Source organism: Bison bison, unplaced genomic scaffold, assembly GCF_000754665.1.
Source record: "Bison bison bison isolate TAMUID 2011002044 unplaced genomic scaffold, Bison_UMD1.0 scf7180017864163, whole genome shotgun sequence".
In the NCBI taxonomy this organism is placed as follows: domain Eukaryota; kingdom Metazoa; phylum Chordata; class Mammalia; order Artiodactyla; family Bovidae; genus Bison; species Bison bison.
In genome coordinates, this window is record NW_011494735.1 from 3,199,545 (window position 1) to 3,217,748 (window position 18,204).

The 18,204-nt window shown below is 41.6% G+C and overlaps 1 protein-coding gene across 1 annotated transcript in view; it reads right to left on the reverse strand.

Annotated features, from left to right (window-relative positions):
• Positions 1 to 18,204, reverse strand: part of MYRFL (myelin regulatory factor-like) — a 101,546-nt gene that overhangs the window by 24,372 nt on the left and 58,970 nt on the right. Inside the window, exons 13-15 of the mRNA XM_010841624.1 lie at positions 17,809 to 17,918; positions 1,885 to 2,048; positions 1,182 to 1,245 (exon numbers count right to left, since the gene is read on the reverse strand). Coding sequence (XP_010839926.1) covers positions 1,182 to 1,245; positions 1,885 to 2,048; positions 17,809 to 17,918 — 338 coding nt within the window. The remainder of the gene's footprint in view (positions 1 to 1,181; positions 1,246 to 1,884; positions 2,049 to 17,808; positions 17,919 to 18,204) is intronic.

The following is an 18,204-nucleotide window of genomic DNA, read 5'->3' on the forward strand; positions in this document are numbered from 1 at the left end:
AGTTCTAACTGTTGCTTCTTGACCTGCATACAGATTTCTCAGGAGGCAGGTCAGGTGGTCTAGTATTCCCATCTCTTTAAGAATTTTCCACTGTTTGTTGTGATCCACACAGTCAAAGGCTTTGGCATAGTCAATAAGGCAGAAGTAGATACTTTTCTGGAAGTCTCGTACTTTTTCAATAACACAAGGGATGTTAGCAATTTGATCTCTGGGTCCTCTGTCTTTTCTAAATCCAGCTTGAACATCTTGAAGTTCATGGTATTATCTGTTTCCCAATGCAATTAAGTAAACTTTCCCAAGAACACTTCTACATGTTTATTTATCCATGTATTTATATCTGTTGGCATATATCAAGAAACTTGTCTGCACCATAGCATTTTAGTACTTTTTAGTAGAATACTGAACTCTTCTTAAATCCTCTTAGAATAGTTCAGCTATGTACAGAAGAAGTAGAGAGTAAAACAGGACAATGGCCCAAATATCAGGTCAGCCCTTAACAAAATATAGATGAAGGTCATAAATATCTTCTTCTGGGAATATCAGTGGATCTGAGGCATAAGCTGAGGTTCACAGCTTTCTATGAATGCACCTAGGAAGAGAGGACTGAAGCTTCCCCCTCACTGACACTTCTCTGCCATGGATAGGCTGTCCTTTAAGCTAATAAATGATTAACCTTCACTTTTTACTGTAAATGTTATCCTATTTGATGAAATGCTCCGTTCATTAATAAAGTTGCCACATTTTAAGCTTTGCAAGCAAATGAATACCTAGTCTCTATTTGCATATAGAGTACCGAATGTCAAAGGGAAAAGAGAGATTTAGAGATTAACTGACATCCCTTTGGGATCTTTTGGAACCAAAGATAAGGGACTAAATCAAGTCAAGGAATACACACAGGTCTTATAACCCAGGGTCATCTGCTGATGAATTTCTCTTGTTGGGGAATATACACACAAAAACTGGCAGAGTAATATTTCTGAAATGAATGTCCCTAACCTCCTCTTTGAAAAACCAATTAATATCTATTAAAGGAATAATATTTAAATGGCTTTGTGCATAAGGATACATACTAGAGAACCCATCAACAAATAAACGATGAAAACGATTCTTGATTAATTTTCATAAACTCCATTTTAATAGAAAATATCATCTCTGTTCATTATAAATTTAAGTCTATTTACCTTGCTGTTTTTTTTGGAAATGGTCCTTTTTGGAGAAGATGCACTAAGAGCTCTGCTAAATTTGCTTTAAAAAGAGAAAGAGAAAATTAATTACAAATCAAATGCCTCTCTGGGAGTTATATGACAAAGGCCCAGGCTGTCACTAACACAGCAGTATGGCTCTTTTTTTGTAATACAGTGGTAATTTTAAAAAGGAAAGTCAAGGCAACTGAGAGTTCTTTTTGTGTAAAAGAACTTTAGTAAATATAAATAAATGCATTAAAATTTACATTTCCCTTTTCCTCAAAACTATAGCCCAGAAAATATGCACTTACATCCTTAAGTAATAAAAAATAGAATAATTTTTGTCCCTGAGGATCAAACATGGTTTTCTAAATTTAGAAATGGTCCCCTTTCCTTGTTAAAAAGAGAGACGGTCTGTTTTGTTAAAATGTAGTGCATCCTATAATCACCACTCTTAAACAGATCCATTATATTTTGTTTCATCTTAAAAGCAGCAACAGAAAAAATAAGAAAATTATCATATAAAATAATTGTGTTTCAAAACATTCATTCTAAAAGATGAATAGAGACTTAATTAAAACAAAGTAATGATTGCTGCTTGGTAGACAAACCATTCAGATTGTTACAGAAAGGTCTTTCTAGTTATAGAAAGACCCTCATTCTCCCTTTCTCCAGATTTCTATGGCAGTCGTGGAGGTACCTGATTGAGCTCGCCTCACTGGCAGAGGACTTCGAACTACTGAGCCGCTTTAGCCTGGCCAGCTTTCTGTTCCATATTTCTAACTCTTCTATTCTTTCTTCAAGGTTGTTGGTTAATTTGCAAAGCTGCTTCACTGCACCCACATTTTCCATGAAGATCTGGTCCTAAAAATGAAAATAATTCAAAGCACATAAGTTTACAGTTTGAGACCACTAGATAAGTGTCTGCAGCCAATCTAAAAACAGTTCAACCCTCCATTGAAAATGGTTATACACACACACACACACACATACCACGACACACACACACCACGACACACACACAACCTCAAGTTCATTCAAGACAAGTCTGGAGGCTAGAAACTTAAAGTGATCTTGCTAAACTTCTGGTTGTGCAGTAAAACTGCTTATGTTCAATTTGCAATAAAATGGAAATATGTCCTTGTAATCTAAGAGAGAGAACAGAGCTGAAGGACATTGTCAAGTTTTGAATCCAAAGATTTATTTTCAATGGCCATTATGCTCTATTTAAAACTCATAAAAAGAAAGTCAGAACAGGCTTCTGAATGTTGATTTGTGTGTGCATCACTAAATCATCATAAGGAATGACTCCAGTTTTCCCTGGTAAAATGTATATCAAACTGCTCAGGTGAAGGAAGGAAGAATGAAGATCTGGGCTTTTCTCTGAGCTCTGCCACCTGCTAGATGTGAGGCCCCAATTAAATAGAACAACTGCTCTGAGCTTCAGTTTCTTCATTTATAAATGAGAGAACAATTCTTGAGGTGTTAATTCTGTCTTGCTATTACATGCAATTTATATTTTAGCTTAAAATTTAAAAAATAACACTTAATTCTTCCTATTCAGAGAAAGTTATCCACATGTCAGAAAGAGCAAGAAAGGAGAGACCAACCAAAACCATAGGGTGCCAGACATCCCTTCCCCTACCCACACACTTCAGCCATCATAGGAACTTGTGTGTCTATCTTGTGTGTGCACGCTCAGTGACTAAGTCGTGTTTGACTCTTTGTGACCCCATGGACTATAGCCCGCCAGGCTCCTCTGTCCATGGGATTTCCTAGGCAAGAATACTGGGGTGAGGTGCCATTTCCTTCCCCCAGGGATCTTCCCAACACAGAGATTAAACCCATATCTCTTATATCTCTTGTATTGGCAGGCAGATTCTTTACCACTGAGACACCTGGGAAGTCCCATAATTAACAATGCTGCTGCTGCTAAGTCACTTCAGTCGTGTCTGACTCTGTGCGACCCCATAGACGGCAGCCCAGGAGGCTCCTTCGTCCCTGGGATTCTCCAGGCAAGAACACTAGAGTGGGTTGCCATTTCCTTCTCCAATGCATGAAAGGGAAAAAGTCGCTCAGTCGTGTCCGACTCTTAGTGACCCCGTGGACTGCAGCCCACCAGGCTCCTCCGTCCATGGGATTTTCCAGGCAGGAGTACTGGAGTGGGTGGCCAGTGCCTTCTCCATAATGAACAATACTATATTATATAATTGAAAGTTGATAAGAGAGTAAATCTTAAATGTTCTCACCATACACACACACAAAATGTAATTATATGAGGTGATGGGTTTGTTGATAAACCTTATTATGGCAATTATTTTGCAATATAAGTTTATACCAAATCATCATATTGTACACCTTAAACTGACATAGTGCTATGTATCAATTATATCTCAACAAAGCTACAAAAATTCAGCTGTGAGGGAGGATAGTTTATTTAACTAAAACAAGATCGGAGATGAATTGATAACTGTGGAATCTGAGTGAAGTATATAAATTTTATTACTGTATATGAAGTATATAAATTTTATTACTCTTCTCTCTCATTTTGTATGTTTGAAATTTTTCACTAAAAAAATGTTTAAAAATAAATAAAGCACAAAATAAAAACAAAGCAAAAAAAAAAAAAGTCTCCTGACAAAGGCTCTTCTAAATTTTCTAATTCTGGTACAGATTTTCCTTTACTTCTAAATTTGTTTTATAAAAACAAGTCAGAAATCACGAAGATAGGAATGACATTCTATGGTTCTAAACCATAATAAATGTCATATTACAATTTACTGTAATGAGTAGAAAGCCTTAGAGTAGAATTATAACTGTATTATTTAGAGTGGGTCACAAGGTCATATGATGTCCACTTAGCAGTCCAACACAGGTTCCCAAGCATCATCTCTGACTCCCTCCTCCTGCAGGAAATCCATCACACAGTTCATCATCCAAAATCTCCTGAATCTACCTACTTCTCTCCATCCTCACTGGAATTACTATTTCTCAGAATATTTTAAAAAAAATTTCTTGGCAACTGGCTTCATTTTTTTCTCCTTTAAAAAAAAAAGTTTGCTTGATATATTAATTTGTGATTTAGTTCACACTAAAACAGACTGTGGAAAATGATACTGATATCCTCTCTAAACCACAGTCAGTTTTTTCTGTCCGGTTATTATTGACCATTTCAAATGACCCACTACCTCAGCTGAAATGTAGCTTTACAATCGTGATGTAAAAATGATGAAAATTAATATGCACACTATTACGTATGAGGTAGATGGTTGGTGAGAACCTACTGAATAGCGTGCGTGAGTGCTTAGTCACTCAGTCGTGTCTGACTCTTTGTGACCTGATGGACTGTAGCCCACCAGGCTCCCCTGTCCATGGGATTCTCCAGGCAAGAATACTGGGGTGGGTTGCCATGCCCTCCTCCAGGGGATCTTCCCGACCCAGGGATCAAACCCATGTCTCTTATGTCTCCTGCCTTGGCAGGTGAGTTCTTTACCACTAGCACCACCTGGGAAGCCCATTGTATAGTACAGGAGAAAGAAAGAAAAAGGTACAATGTGTTTATAGGACATTTATTAAGTCAATCTCTAAAATGCATACCAATATACATTAGGTGCTGAATCCCTAATCCCTAATTTGATCCCACTTATAGGAGACACCTAGAATAGTCGAATTCATAGGATCAGAAAGTACACTGATAGATGCCAGGGGCTGGGTTGCATGGGAGAGGGAGGATGGGGAGTTAGTGTTTAATGGAGATAGTTTCAAATGAGGACAGTGAAAGATTCAGGAGATGGATAATGGTGAGAGGTGCATATACTTCGTGTCATTGAACTGTGCAATTGTGAAGTCGTTCAGTCATGTCCTACTCTTTGCAACCCCGTGGACTGTAGCCTCTCAGGCTCCTCTGTCCGTGAGATTTTCCAGGCGAGAGTACTGGAGTGGGTTGCCATTTCCTTCTCCAGGGGATCTTCCCAACCCAGGAATTCAACCCCGTTGCAGGCAGATGCTTTATCATCTGAACCACCAGGAAGGTAAATATGGTTAAAATAGATGTTTTATGTTATGTGACTTTTACCATAATTAAAAAAAATTTTTTTAATGATTAAACCAGCTTGCCACCAAAAATTGCTCATAAGTCTGGGGGTAGGGGTAGTCTTCACCCAGTATTTAAAAGACTTGCTTTGGGGTAGGGGTACACATTGGAGAAGGCAATGGCACCCCACTCCAGTACTCTTGCCTGGAAAATCCCATGGACGGAGGAGCCTGGTAGGCTGCGGCCCATGGGGTCGCTAGAGTCGGACACAACTGAGCGACTTCACTTTGATTTTTCACTTTCATGCACTGGAGAAGGAAATGGCAACCCACTCCAGCGTTCTTGCCTGGAGAATCCCAGGGAGGGGGGAGCCTCGTGGGCTGCCATCTATGGGATCGCACAGAGTCGGACATGACTGAAGCGACTTAGCAGCAGCAACAGCAGCAGGGGTACACGTGGACAGTGTGAGCATATTTTTTGGAAGGACACGTAGGGCAGTTTGGCAAGTGTGTGTGCACAGAAAAACAACAGGAAGAGTTTGTGAAACCAGAGACCTTGTTTAGCTTAGACATGCCTCTGTCTCAGCCTCACCTTTCACACAGTCCCCGTCACAGGCTGCGCTCTAATCATACCTAACTTTGTGCCCCTCATGGAACATACATCAGGTATGCCCTGGCCTCTGACTGCTCCCTCTGCCTTGACCAGCTGTCATCCCTCTTCACCCACCTGCCTTTCACTTGGTGTCATGCTGACCAGTATTATAAACCCCTGGAGACAGGGCCTGCCTCTCGTCCACCGCAGATTCTTCAGCACCGGGCGTAAATGAATGAACGTTTTTACAGCCGTGAGTCAAGAAGCCCTGAAGCACTGAGACAACATAACCTTGCTCTCTGGTGAAACTGAAGGGAGTGGCCAGACTTCCAGTCTGTTTCTTTACCCTAGGTTTCTCTCAGAAAAACGAAGTCTATGTTCCAAATTCCCTTTCCATGTTAGGAAATTCGAGTGACCTCAGCAAACCAACTCTAGTGTCTGATGCCCTCAGTGTGATGGGCTAGTGACTTGCTGGTCACCTGCCATGTGACTTCCACTCTGGCGGTACACACCCTCTCACAGCCTCCTCACCCGCTAGGAGACAGACCGCAGAATGCTCCCCCATCCCTTGCAGGACTGGCCGTAAATGAGCCCCCACACGGGGGAGCAGCCAGGCAGCGGACTTGATTTCTCCTCTATTTGGGAATCCCAGCTTGTCCCCTGCCTAAAAAAACTAAGGAAGGATAACTAAGCCTGATAGCAGAGAATGCTTTGAGAAGTTGAAACAAACTCTTATTGCTTTCCAGGGAGAGTCACAGACTTGAAAAATCTCTCCTTGTGGCATCTGATGTTGCATAGACTGATGTTTTTGTAATAAAATCATGGGAATAAAGCTGCCTATAATTGAGTATTATGAAAATGATTGTCCAAGGGAGAAGAACTGTCTTCTAGCCAATGGGTGTGCCTGGCAATTGTTTAGGCTTTGGATAAACTCAGCTTTAGATCTTTGTCCAAGAGTTTATTTGTGGACAGCTCACCAAGCCTTGATGTGGATTAAAAAAAAAAAAAGCTAGAATCCCCAAACCAGAAAAGCAGGCTCTGAGATGATGTGGGAGCTCAGACTTCAGCTCAATTTCTAGCAGGTCCCTGGAGGCAAGGTTTCCCTCTTCCGGGCAGTTTTCTCTTGCAAACAGGGCAACTCTTGGGCTCACTCCTCTGGAGGTTGTGTTTTCACCTCTGCTTTATGTGGGAGGAGCACAAGTTCACGAAACTGTTTACAATTATGTGTTTTATTGTTGCCCTTTGTTTGCTTTAGAATTCTTGCTTAATTTTCATTATCTCTGTTTCAATGTAATTTTCTGTGGAAGGGCTTGAGTCCTTTGACTGAGATGAGTTTCCAGTTGAACAATCACATGGCACAGTTCGTTGCAATTCTTTGATTTCTTGTCTTCCCTGGGTGGCCAAGGAGCTCTCTTTGTGGGCAGTGTCTTATGACTCCTCAGGGCCAATATAGTTCAATATTCAATTAATGACAGAATCAATAGTTCTTTTTCAAGGACCTGGGATGTGCTAACCATTGTCTTAAGTGTGTGTGCTCACTCAGTCGTGTCTCATTCTTTGTGACCCCCAAGGACTGTAACCTGCCAGGCTCCTTTGTCCATGGACTTTTTCAGGCAAGAATACTGGAGTGGGTTGCCATTTCCTTCTCCAAGGGATCTTCCTGATCCAGAGATCGAACCTGTGTGTCTCTTGAGTCTCCTGCACTGGCAGGTGGATTCTTTATCACTGCGCCACCTGGGAAGACTGTCTTAAGTACAGGGAGAAAACAATTAGATAAGGTAGATAGGATCTCTGTCTTCATAGACCATGTTTTCTAGTGGGGAGATTAGCCAAGAACAAGTAAACCAGAAGTAAATAATATAGTTTTAAGTTGTAATTAGCATTAGGAAGGAAGCCATTGAAACAAAAAATAATTGTTCCTCTTTTAAGCCATTGGTATAGATTTGGTCTATTTTATTTAAGATAGCAACGATGGAAAAAAAACTTAAATAACAGAATCAAGTGGAAAAGTATATTCTTGTCCTGCAAAAGAAAGGTAATCCAATAGAAAACTGGGCCAAGCAATTCACATAAGGAGAAATCTAAATAGCTAATATAAGAAAGAGATGTACAACTTTATCACTCATCAGAAAAACATAAATTAAAACAGTAAGAAACCACTTTACCCATATTAGAAGTGAAAAAAAATAGAAAGTCTGAAAATGTCAAGTATTGATGAGGACACAGAGAAGCAGTCAGCCTCATGTACTGCTGTTATGAGTTGGAGCTGACTAACATTCTGGCAGCATTTTGTAGAAATAAGGCTGTGTATATCCTATACCACTTCTGGAATGCATGCCAGAGAAAACCGCCCACATATTCACAAGGAGGCTTGTGTGAGAACATTCATCGCTGCATAGTTGTGGTCAACAGAGTTGGAAGAGTCCATCACTGGAAGAGAACGTAAGGACACAAGCCAAGGAATTTCACGCATCAAAGTAGGAGCAGATGTATATAATTCAAAGAAATGTAAAACACATTCATGAAACACTAATAATATTCCAGACAGCCTGACTATCCAAGGATATATATGAAAGACATTAGCATGGCTGCCATTGTTGTGGGGGGTGCATGGAAGAGGAGGATGCAGAGAAGAAACAATTGAAGCATGTATAATATCATGTATGAAATGAGTCACCAGTCCAGGTTCGATGCACGATACTGGATGCTTGGGGCTGGTGCACTGGGATGACCCAGAGGGAGGGTATGGGGAGGGAGGAGGGAGGAGGGTTCAGGATGGGGAACACAGGTATACCTGTGGCAGATTCATTTCGATATTTGGCAAAACTAACACAATATTGTAAAGTTTAAAAATAAAATTAAATTTAAAAAAAAGAAAGAAACAATGTAAGAAAGAAAAAGAGCAGCACAAGGAGGAAGGTAGTACCTCCACTCTAAAGTTCCAGAGGTAAAGACAGAGGAAAATCTACTAGAGAGAGAAAAAAAGGAAAGAAACAGATTTTACAGCTTGAGAGATACCACTCCAAATCCAAAGTGTCTTTACCTACTCTCCACTGCTCTTACTCAGTTTGTTGTTCGAAGGCAGAGTGATGGACTCTGCGTGGTTGAGACTGAGCTCAGCAATCTAAGAGCTTCATGGAAGAAGGCTAAGCAAACTGAACTATACCTACAGGAAGAAGCTGTTCTGACCTAGGGGCCAGACTTTACAGGTAAAGAAAAGTTAGTACTTATCAGAAAGGGACTGGAGTATCCTTAAAGACTTACTTTTTAAGAAACTATTCAAAAATATTCTCTTTGAAACTTTTGGCAAAGGTCCGTGTAGTCAAAGCCATGGTTTTTCCAGAAGTCATGTAGGGATGTGAAAGCTGGACAATAAAAAAGGCTGAACATCAAAGACTTGGTGTCTTCAAACTGTGGGGCTGGAAAACCTTCTTGAGAGTCTCTTGGACAGCAAGGAGATCAAACCAGTAGATCTTAAGGGAAATCAACCCCAAATATTCACTGGAAGGACTGATGCTGAAGCTGAAGCTCCAATACTTTAGCCACCTGATGCCACTGGAAAAGACCCGGATACTGGGAAAGACTGAAGGCCGGAGGAGAAGGGGAAGACAAAGGACGAGGTGGCTGGATGGCATCACCAATTCAATGGACAAGAGTTTGAGCAAACTCCGGGAGATAGTGAAGGACAGGGAAGCCTGATGTGCTGCAGTCCATGGGGTCACAAAGAGTCGGACACAACTGAGTGATTGAACAACAACCACCACTTAGGTAAATGAAATGTGAAATTCCAGGTATTGAATTAGTAAAGGCATGAATAAATGGGCTACCTGATCTTCAAAGCTTTGCCACCACCTGCTGATACAATATTTAAATTGCAGTTTTAGGTGTCTGGAACAGTGCTTCTTTTCCCAACATTTTATTACAAAAGTTTTCAAGCATACAGAACAAAATTCAAGCATGCATTAAAAAAATTTTAATTGCAGAGTAAATGCCCACATACTGCCTCCCACTGTAATTTCACAATTAGCATATTGCTCTAATTCCTTTATCACACATCTGTCCATCCATCCATCCATCAACCCATCTTGTTGAAATGCATGGAAAAAAATAAATGAGCAATTACTTTTTAAAGATATAGCTACAAAAAGAAACTTCCAAAAAAACAATAAATGTCTTGTGTGTATGTGTCTGTGTGTGTTAGTCGCTCAGTTATGCCCGACTCTTTGCAACTCCATGGACTATAGCCCACCAGGCTCCTCTGTCTATGGAATTCTCCAGGCAAGAATACTTGAATGGGTAGCCATTCCATTATCCAGGGGATCTTCCCAACCCAGGGGTTGAACCTGAGTCTCCTGCATTACAGGCAGATTCTTTACTTTCTGAGCGTCAGGGAAGCTTAGTACATGGCATGTATCTCTCTAAAATTAAGAAACAAGAGAATTTTCTCCCTGCTCCCAGTGTAAAGAGCTCCTGGGAAAGAAGATGATCTACATGGATTTCCCTAGTGGTCCAGTGGCTAAGACTCCATGCTCCCAAAGCAGGGGGCCTGGGTTCGATCCCTGGTCAGGGAACTAGATCCCACATGCTGCAACTAAGAGTTCACATGCCACAACTAAAGATCCCACGCACCACAACCAAGACCTGGCATAGCCAAATAAGTAACTTTTTTAAAAAAGATAATCAACAGACAAGTGGTCAGTTGTTAATATATCCAGAGTTGGTTGCAAAAGCATATGAGCTTTAATCATTTGGCTTGGGGTCAAGTCACTCGGTGAGTGCAACAGGGTATACTAATTCCTATGGGAAATATCACTGCAAATAACGAATGAATTCTATTCCTCTCTTGATGAGAAAAGAAGGGACTTCTAAACTAACTATGGATGGGGCAGGGTGGAGGGTGGCACTCCTTAGTACCACATTCCCAGATCTGATATCAAGGGAACCAGAAATCTGAAATGTGTGTGAAGATCTCCTAATTTTATTTGTTTGTTTGTATTTTTTGGTATGCAGGATCTTAGTTCCCTGACCAGGTATTGAACCCATGTCCCCTGCAGTGGGAGTTCTGAGTCCTAACCACTGGACCACCAGGGAATTTCCATCCTAATTTTTAAAAGCAGGCAATGAATTTGAAAATTTCTTAAACATCGTGAGGTAAAAAAGTATCTGCAGGCCAGACTTCACCACAGCCTTCCCATCTATGACCTGTGACCATAACCTTTTCCTTATGAATTAATACCTTCACCCCTGTCTGCAGCTCCCCCTCAATCCCCTAATTGTTCGCTCACATTCTATACTTCCAGTCACCTCCATATGTCTTCATCTGAAAGTTCAGCTGGCATTCCAAACTCGAAATTGAACTCATCTTTTCCCCCAGAAAAACACCTCTCCTTCTGACTTCCTTATGTGAAGAGAACCACGTCTCTTCTATTCACTGCGATTCAAAAACTCATGCATTAATATAAGCAAAGTCTTATTGAGAACCCACAAGGTATCACATACTGTTTTAAATAACACAGGATGGGGACTTCCCTTGTAGTCCAATGACTAAGGATCCACCTTCCAATGCAGGGGATGCAGGTTTGATGACTGGTGGGGATACCAAGATCCCACATACCATGGGGCAACTAAGCCTATGCATCACAACTACTGATCTCACAGCTACTGAGCCGGGGCCCTCTAGAACCTGTGCTCCACAGCAAAAGACACTCACACAGCACGATGAAGACCTAGTACAGCCAAAAATAAAGAAACAAACTGAACATACACACATACACAAACACACACGCGAGATCGACGAGGCACATTCCTAACCTTGAGAAACTCTTAGTCCAGTGGAGGAGACACTGAATAGAAAAAGAAGGATAACAGAGTGAGACAGACACTCTAGAAGATGTCTATCCAAAGGCCTAAGGCAGCGTGTAGACAGGAGCAATCCAGGCATCATGGAATCCATTAACTCAATCAGCCAAGATCTCTCAAAATCCTACAGTCCCCTAAACCCTGGGGTTAATGCCACATAGAAAGTACTGGAGATAGAGTTTGGAAAAATATAGAAAGATTTGCTCTCACACAACCACCCAGGGAGCTTGGCAAAGAACAAGTAGGCAAATAAAGGAGCTCATGTCAGATAGGGACAGAAGTCTCCAGAATGCTGGGAGCAAGTTTGCCGTATGTCCCGTGTTAGAGGCCCCACTGAGGGGGAGCATGAGGCCTGTGCCAGCTGGAGGGAGAGCCCTTTTCAAATCATTGCCAAGGTGCTCTGCACCCTCACAGCGGCCCTGGATCTTAGAAACAAAGTGAAGTCAAGCACCGCAGAGACTCTTTTAGCCAAGGTGGTCAGAGAAGGTCTTGCTTTGCGATCCAAATGATGAGATCATCTGAAGGGAGGGTCTTTAGGACAGAGAACAGTCCACAGAACACTTCCAAGGCAGAAACAAAACTTGGAGTGTGGGGAACAGAAAAAAGGCTGGTAGGGAGGAGCTGGGAACAAGTCATGCGTGTGTGTGCAGATACATCAGATTCTGAAGGTCTCAGCTCATTCAGATGGTGTTTGGTGGCTGAGGGGTGTGAGTGTTAGGAAATGAGTTAGAAAGGGAAGATTCCATCCAGATTGTGGAGGGTTGTAATCATAAACCAGTGAAGATTCAACAATGGGAAAGGGGGATTATAGGATGAGATATTTGTTTTGTTTTGTTTTTAAGGAAAATGATTCTCTTGGCATCTAGTAGGTCAGTTACAGGGTTGCTATGATGGCCAAGGAGAAAAATGGAGAGAATAAAGAAGGGAGCTGATATACAAGAGACAGTGCCAAAGTAAGAACAGCAGGACTGGGTGTCACATGGATACTATGGATGAGAAGAAGGAAGGTTTGGGGGCCTTTATGATCCCCTTCCCCCCTTGGCCACACTCAGTCCCCACAACCCACCAATGCCTCCCTTCCTTTGTCTCTCAGTCTCGTCACTTCCCTTCCATCTGAGAACCCCTGCCTAGTCTCCAGGGAGCCCCTCTCCTTCCTATGAACTAGGTAACACTTCATCTATGCATTCCACAGATTCATTATATCTCATGTTTTAACTTAGAGCTTTATTTCTTGGGTACCTGTCACATCACCCTGCTTAGACTGACAGCTACTTGAAGACAGGAACCAAGGGTTATTTATCTTTGTATGACTCAAATAGACAATTCTTGCCACATTACAGCTGCAGGAAAAATAGAATCCAAGAGAAAAAGTGGCCACTAAGTTATGGCAGGGGGGCTTCTAACATGCAGTCTTAAAAACACACACAAACAGATTATTCAAGAACTGGTGCTCATAAGATGAACCTCATCTTTATATAGGCTCCACTGTGAATTCCTTTAAGGCAGTTGTTATGTTTATTGTGGACATTTTTATTATACCACGTATACCTAATAATAATGCTCAAGAAATGCAACCAGTTGTTCCCAAATAATCACAGAAACAAATTTTAAAAGTTGACAAGTAAAGAGACAGATGAACAAGCCAAAAGGCAGAGCCCCAGTAGTCTAGCTCAGGAGACTATGGTGTCCACTCTAAGGCTCTCTTGCTCTCAGTATGAACCCTGAGTCCTCTCACCCCATCTCCCATGGCTGAGCTTTCACTGAGCCACCCAAAACATGAGAAATTTAGAGAAGCAGCACATCACCCCAGGAGAGGTTTATCTCACAAGGTCATCTCTCCTGTTAAGGAGAGAATGGGTACTTCCCTGGCCATCTAGTGGTTAAGGTTCACCTTCCAATGCAAGGGATTTGAGTTCAATCCCTGTTTGGGAAGCTAACATCTCACATGGCCAAAAAACAAAACATAAATAAAACAAAATCAATGGCAACAAATTCAATAAAGACTTTAAAAAATGGTCTACATTAAAAAAAATGTGAAACTCATATGTAAAACAACCACCAAAAAAAAAAAAGAAAGGAAGAAGAGAAAGAAGAGTGGCTTACATCAACTTTGGCTGACATCCCTAATCTCCAACTTTGGTTGTTGTATGGACAATCTGTAAAGATCCAGAATTCTCTTTCCTATTTCAGCTTCAAGTCCAGGTGAAAATGATATAGCAACCATGGAGCACAACATTTCAGCATTTCCAGATTCTAGTTTGCATTTTAGCTCCAGTGAGAATTTCTTTATAAAAGAGAAGAGAAATGGAGTGCAGAGGGAGAGACTTGTATCTTAATTGGATCTCCACCTATTATTATAACACACAAAGCCCAGGAAGTGCTAGCGAAGGTCTTGAAAACAAACAGGTCTGGACAAAGCAAGATAGATTGCCATGGTGCAACATGAATAGGGAGGAGCCCAGGAAAGCAAGAGTCTGTCTACATCTTTCTCATTGCACAGTTAAGAAAGAGCCTGGAGGTACTTTCCTGGCAGTATAGTGGTTAAGACTTTGCCTTTCAGGGCAGGGGGTGTGGGTTTGATCGCTGGTCAGGGAACTAAGATCCCACATGCCTTGCAACCAAAGAGCCAAAACATAAAACAGAAGAAATATTGTAACAAATTCAATAAAGACTTTGAAAATAGTCCATATAAAAAAAAAAGAAAAAACTTTAGAAAAAAAGAAAAAGAGTGTGGACAATAGGAATCACATACCCTATGACTTTTTTTTAACATGCATGCACATTTTATTTAACGTGATCTCATGGACTGAATTTTTTTGCTGTCTCGTTAGTTGTATTTGAAGTAGAGTATTGGAGAAGGAAATGGCAACCCTCTCCAGTGTTCTTGCCTGGAGAATCTGAGGGGTGCGGGAGCCTGGTGGGCTGCCGTCTATGGGGTCGCACAGAGTCGGACACGACTGAAGCGACTTAGCAGCAGCAGCAGCAGCAGCATGGACTGTAGCCCGCCAGGCTCCTCTGTCCGTGGGATTCTCCAGGCAAGAATACTGGAGTAGGTTGCCATTTCCTTCTCCAGGGATTTTTCCATATGCATGGACAACTTCACAAGAGAATGAAGACCTGAAAACATGAACAGAGCAGCAAACTTCTCAACTCATTAGACAAAGAAACAATAAACTTGTGAAGAAGCGACAAGACAGAGAGATTTGGGTTAGGGATAGAAAAAAGTGAAGAGGTAACTAGTTAAGGTTTAGTTAAACAAGGCTTATTTATGCAAAATTCTTTGCCCCCAATTCCAAAGGGCTTCCTTCCTCCCGGTACAGGGAGGGGACCTCTCATATCAGCCTGTGCTACTTCACCATAAAGGATATTCTGGGATGAACTTATAATGTAGAAGAGGGATATTCCAGAGTGTGGAGGTTTAAACCAGCAATTCAAGTCTGTCCTCAGAAGTGAGTCAAAGAAGAAAGCCGGGCTTTAGAGTGTGGGGATATTCATCTGCTCTTGGTGTCACAGATGCTGTAAATGACTGTGGCCTTGGTGACGTTGCCATAGACCATATCACTACATATCTCTTCCTAAGAGAATCGTCCCTTTTCCTTTCTGGATTCTTGTCAGCTCTAGTTATTTATAAACTCAGTGTCCCCTTGGCATGGATGGCTTTTCAGGTGATAAGTGAATCTGGCTGCTTGGAATAGGAATGCCACCCCCCAGCTTCCTAGGATTCTGGGCTTGTTTCTTAGCAATGAACTTGGGATATAGCTTCCCCATGGGAAGTGGGGCATTGGCCCTCAGAACTGCTAATCTTCTTGACTGTCTCCATTCAACTCATCTGGGAATGGGAAAATACTAGGCTAGAGGGAGAACTATTAGGTTGGCCAAAATATTCTTTCGGGTTTTTCCATACCATCTTACGAGAAAAACCCGAAGAAATTTTTGCTGAACAGTGACAGTCCTAAGGTCCTCAGCAGGCGCTACCCACACAGGTAACATAGAAATCTCTTTCCTGAATGTTCCAGGAAACAACTGGAGACAGAAGTAAGACAGCTGCTATCAGACGAGACCCCAAGAGCCCCCATCTTGGCAGCCTGGTGACGTACTCCAGGACCCTGAGGCTGACAGCTGGGCTTCTGCTCTTTCTCTCACCCCAGGAAGCTTGAAAATGCAAGAGTGTGAGGGTGACTTTATTTTACATATACCTCTAAATATATTTTATATTTTAATATATGTTTAATGGCTTCCCAAGTGGCATAGCGGTAAAGAAACTGCCTGCCAGTGCAGGAGATGCAAGAGGCGTGGGTTCGATCCCTGGGTCAGGAAGACCACCTGGAGGAAGAAAGGGCAATCTGCTCCAGCATTCTTGCCTGGAAAATTCCATACTATACCTCTGAATATATTTTATATTTTATTATATTTTAAAATATATTTTATAACATTTTATTTTATAAATAAAATAGTTTGTATTTTAAGTAAATTATATACAAACTTTGGTGTTGTTTTTATTATTAAAAATACATTTCTGGGTAACTCCCTGCTGGTCCAGTGGTTAGGATTCGGTGCTTTCAGGGGCCCCAGGTTCGATCCCAGGTCAGGGAACTAAGAAGCCACAAGCCATGTGGTATGGCCAAAAAATTTTTTTTAATTTCTTCAAATACATTTCTGATGATAACACCTCTCAAGTGAACGTAGCCTAGGTCTGAGAGACTGAAGAATTTCTCCTATGGAGGATGTGGTCCTAAGAGGCAGGAAAGTGAAATTTAAGTTGCTTAGTCATGTCCAATTCTTTACCACCCCATGGACTCTAGCCCACCAGGCTCCTCTGTCCATGGGATCCTCCAGGCAAGAATACTGGAGTGGGTTGCCATTCCCTTCTCCAGGGAATCAGAGGCAGGAAGAAGTATTAATAACTCAACTTCTACTACTCGGCCCTTGCAGCCCAGTGAACAGGCCATCTGATGCTGTAATCTAAGTGATTGTTGTTTAAGAGCTTGTAGGTAGAAGACTGAAAGGGCCTACCTGGCTACTCCAAGTGTGTCTTGCTGACCAGCAGGACTGGCAAAATAGGTTTTACCTGGAGGCTGGTTAGAAATGCAGGATCTTGGGTCTCACCCTGTTCTGGCTGAACCAAAACCTGCATTTTAATAACACCCCCACTGATTCATGTTCACTTTGAAGTTTTTGAAGCACTGCCCCAGTGAGCTGACAAATTACAAATTACTCTTCACTCAAACATCTCTTCCGACTACCATGAAATCCCCATGTCAATCAGCCTTCCCTCCAGCATCAAATATTATAATGCGATGGAAAGCAAATCAGCCACAGAGTGAATCTGCAACCCTTGCGAAAGATGCAGGATTTCACGGAATTAACAGATGTGATCTGGGAGAGCCCCTCAAATCATAACCGAAGCATCAGCTAGTAAGGAAATGGCAGACTCCTTAACAAGCGAAGAGGAACTAATCTACAAGGGTGGTGACATTCCTTCACAAGAGAATGATTTGAAAGAGAGAGAGAGAGAATGATTTAAATATCAAAGAATTTCAACAGGCCCTTGGGAAAAAAAGATGAAGCTCATGAATATCTTTGTAAAAATGACCCACTTTTTGATTGTGCTGTGAAAGTCAAACACACAGTTTTGTTGAAAACCTATGCTTAAAAAAAAAAAATTCAACACTTCATTCAGTCTTCAATCATTCTGAGGAGCACATTGTGTTAATTATAACTTAAAGGGTATCATGTGAGAGAAATGACACATTTGCAAGGTTTAGGCTCATTTTTCAAGACAAAGTCTAATCAAAACTGGCTGCCACTATTTCTCATGATGTTTGGTCCTTGTTTGCAGGGCAGTCTGGGTAAGTGGACTTTCCCAGGGCCACTACTTCTCAGACAAGATCCACGGTTTCCAGTGTTGTTTGTGGTCTTTCCCCTTTTTCCCTAACGTGACTTCTTTTTGGGTCCCTACGACCAGTGTGGGACAATTAATACCTGCTTACTCTACAGCTCAGTGAAGAATTCTTTTTACTGTCCCATTTCCTGGTTGGATATTCAGGGCACAGTGAATATCCAACATGGGATAATCTGGCCACAGAATGGGGTTCACCTGTGGGGTTAGAGCCCTAGGGGAGCTATCTGTTCAGGGATTACCTTATCCACCATGAGGAAGTTCTCCAACGTCTCTCCGTTTTCACAGGTGACATCGCCGACCTCCCTCACAGCTCTGGGCAGGATCTCTCGCACCTCCTGGGCAATCATTCCTAGACACAAACACTCCATCAGGTTTCGTCAGGAAAAGACCTTTCCCAGGATGGGAATGGCGAACAGGATGTCTTTGCAAATAGATACTTATCCCTCCTCAGTGTTGGCTTTGATCTACAAGGCATTTGAAGCAAAGGAGGAATTTGGATCCCAGAACCACTCTAAGATTAAAATATGTATACCTATGACTGATTCATGTTGATGTTCGGCAGAAACCAACGCAATTTTGTAAAGCATTTCTCCTTCAATTAAAAAATAAATTAATTTTTTAGAAAGTGGGAGTGT